Source organism: Sarcophilus harrisii, chromosome 3, assembly GCF_902635505.1.
Source record: "Sarcophilus harrisii chromosome 3, mSarHar1.11, whole genome shotgun sequence".
In the NCBI taxonomy this organism is placed as follows: domain Eukaryota; kingdom Metazoa; phylum Chordata; class Mammalia; order Dasyuromorphia; family Dasyuridae; genus Sarcophilus; species Sarcophilus harrisii.
Window position 1 is genome coordinate 595,692,240 of NC_045428.1, and position 2,994 is coordinate 595,695,233.

Consider the following 2,994-nt stretch of genomic DNA (forward strand, 5'->3'; position numbering starts at 1 on the left):
ACATGAGGATCGTATTCTAGATTTTGGCTCTAACTTTGATTATCATACCATTAGGCACACACTTCTGCCTGGAACATCTGCTTCTCTTTTTTTCTCTGTCTTGATTGGGAAAAGTTTGAAAGTTTCCCTTTTTTTTTTTTTTGTTTCTCACCCTTTTCTCTCATACACAGTTACAGCCTTACTAGACTTTATACTTCCTGCCTTTCTACTAGACAATGTCAGCTTGGGCAGATCAGGAGAATCAGGTTAGAAGGTGGTGAGAGTTTCTTTGGGTCCCTCAGCTCCCACCTTGTTTCAGAAGCTGCTCCCCAAGGAGCCAGTGATCCCACCTGCATTTTCCCTTCCAGTTTCCCCTTTGTTCTGAATCCCTGGCACCCTTTGGGCAGAGTGATCCGGAACTGGAGCCGGGTCTGTTCTTAATTCAGAGATGTTGCTGCTTCTGTTTCTCCCGTCCATAGAGGGTGAGTAGGGTCAGGATGGGTGTGGGAATGGGCAAGGATGCTCCCCTAAGTCTGCAGAGGATGGGGGGTCGGTGGAAATGTCTCACTCATTGGCTGGGATCCTGCTTCTGAAGCCAGGGCAAAGAGTTTTGGCCACATCACCAAACTTCTGTGATGCTCTTTTTCTTTCTCAATAAATAAGGGGGTTGGTTAAGAACCATTTGTTAAGGTTTGCCATCCAGTTGGGGTTAAGTGACCTGCCCAAGGCCTCCACAGGTCACAGCCAGGTAGCTGTTATGTCTGAAACAGATTTGGTTCCCAGGCCCTCCTGACTTCAAGGTTTAGTGCCCAAATCCACTGCCTCTGGTACTTTTTAAAACCTTCTATGAAGAGCCACCTGCACCTAGATAGAGGACTATGGGGACTGAGTATGGATCACAACATCCTATTTTCATCTTTTTTGGTGTTTGCTTTTTTTTCTTTCTCATTTTTCCCCTCTCTGATTTTTCTTGTGCAGCAGATAAATGTAGACATATTTATAGAAGAATTACATATGTTTAACTTATATTGGATACTTGCTGTCTAGAAGTGGGGGAGTGGAAGGAAGAAAATGGGAAAAATTTGGAACCCCAGTTTTGCAGGGGTGAATGCTGAAAACTATCTTTGCATGGATTTTGAAAATAAAAAGTTATTATTGAAAAATATAAGTTCTTGGAGGGCAAGAAAGTTTTCATTTTTATATTTATATGCCCAAGATTTGGTATAGCACAAGTGCTTAATAAATGTTTCTTTCTGCAAAAAATAAACCCCTCGTATGAAGTTTTGTTTCTAAGTAAGGTTCATGTCAATTCTATTTTCAGTGTTCGAAGGTTTCTTCCCTCATTGCATCATTCCTAGCTCTGACTTCTCTCTGTAAGGTCTTCCCAAGCTCTGACCTCTGAGGAGAACTTTTCCTGCTCTTGTTTTATTTACTGTTGCCTGAATCTCTCTCTGCCTACAGGGCTCCAGAAATCGCCTCCAGATTATTACGTGCAAATGCCAGCGGCAGTGACAGTGCAGGAGGGCTTGTGCATCACCATTCTCTGTACTTTCCATCACCCTCCAACCTCCTCTTCTGCAGCTCATGGATATTGGTTTAAGGAGAGGTCCAATACCAATGTATCCCAACCTGTGGCTACAAATGATCCAACGCGAAAGGTGCAGGAGGCATTTAGGGGACGATTCCACCTGGTCGGGGACCCTCAATACCCGCACACTGCGCATCATAGACGTTTGAAAGAAGACAGTAGGAAGGCTTTTGCATACAAGCGTAAAATTATCTATATCAATACTGTTCAGAATTGGAAGGTGACAGATGACATGTTATGGGGCAGGAAAGTAGCATCCTAGTTTCTGAATAACGTCCCAGGAAAGATGAGGCTCAGCATCCCAGCAACCTTTCACACGCCGTCCCCAAGGAAAGGACAGAGCCTAGGGTTTGAATTCAGGGCAATGGCAAAGCTCGGCAAGGTCTGGAGGTTGGGAGAGCGGGAGAGGGGGACACCCTGTGGTCTCATCTCTGTGGCAGCCAGGTAGGACTGAATGATGCACACACCCTGAGTGACCCCTGAATGCCCTGAGGTGAGGAGAGCGAAAGTTGAGGAGAAGGAACGTGGGGTGTAAGGAGGTGATGAAGAATGGGGGACAGCTTTGGGGCCATCAACAAAAAGGGGAACCGGTGTGGAAAAAGCAAAATGGCTCAGACAGAAGATCCAGGAGATCCCAAGGGAGTAAGGCCAAACAGGGGCTTGAGGGGTCACCCAAAAAGTAGGACACCCCAGGAGTGTCCTGGGGTCATTCACTCTATCGAAAGAGTGACATGTGGCATTAGCTAAGAGAGGGCCTGGTTGCCGGGGGCTTTCCTCCTCACTCCCTCTTTTTATTTCCCTCTAGACCTGACAGAGAAGCCAGTCATCTACAGTCCAGAGCCCCTGGAGGAGGGCCAGCTGGCGACCTTGGTCTGTTTAGCCCCCTGGATATGTCCGGAGGGGACACCCCCGACCTTCTTCTGGACCGGGGCCGCCGTCCCTTCCCTGCAGCCCAGTTCACCTCTCCCAGCCTATCTGGGCCGAAGCTCCAGGACCATGGCAGCAACCTCACCTGTGGGATGACCTTCCCTGAGCCGGTGGAGCTCTCCTGAGAACGTCCATCCTAACAATGTAACCTGTGAGTGGGGGGGCCGGGACGCCTGAGTCTGGAACAGCGGGCGGATGGAGAGGAAACATGAGGCTGGCATCCAGAGCACCAGGAAACAGGGGGAGGGATGGAGGGTCCCCCAGGGAGCGTGGACAGAGCAGGGGAGGCAGGTGTGCCAGATGCTTCCTCAGACTCTTCCTCAGCCCGCCCAGAAGGGCGTCAGCCTGTCAGGGATCCTCCTTGGGATAGATCAGGGTCCCACATTATCAGGTCCGGCCCTGCTCATGTTGCTGAAAGCAGGAGAAAAGTCATGCAAACCGGCTGTGAAGGGGGAGCAAGGAGCAGAGCCAGCATTTGGACCCAGTCCTTGAATCCCAGC

General features: G+C 49.2%; 1 protein-coding gene across 1 annotated transcript; it reads left to right on the top strand.

Moving 5' to 3' along the window:
- The first annotated feature begins 427 nt into the window (after positions 1 to 427).
- Positions 428 to 2,590, top strand: LOC116422672 (sialic acid-binding Ig-like lectin 12). The gene is made up of 3 exons (XM_031961685.1): positions 428 to 461; positions 1,369 to 1,725; positions 2,373 to 2,590. Exons 1-3 carry the CDS (start codon positions 428 to 430, stop codon positions 2,588 to 2,590), a joined length of 609 nt encoding a protein of 202 aa, XP_031817545.1.
- The last annotated feature ends 404 nt before the right edge of the window (positions 2,591 to 2,994 follow it).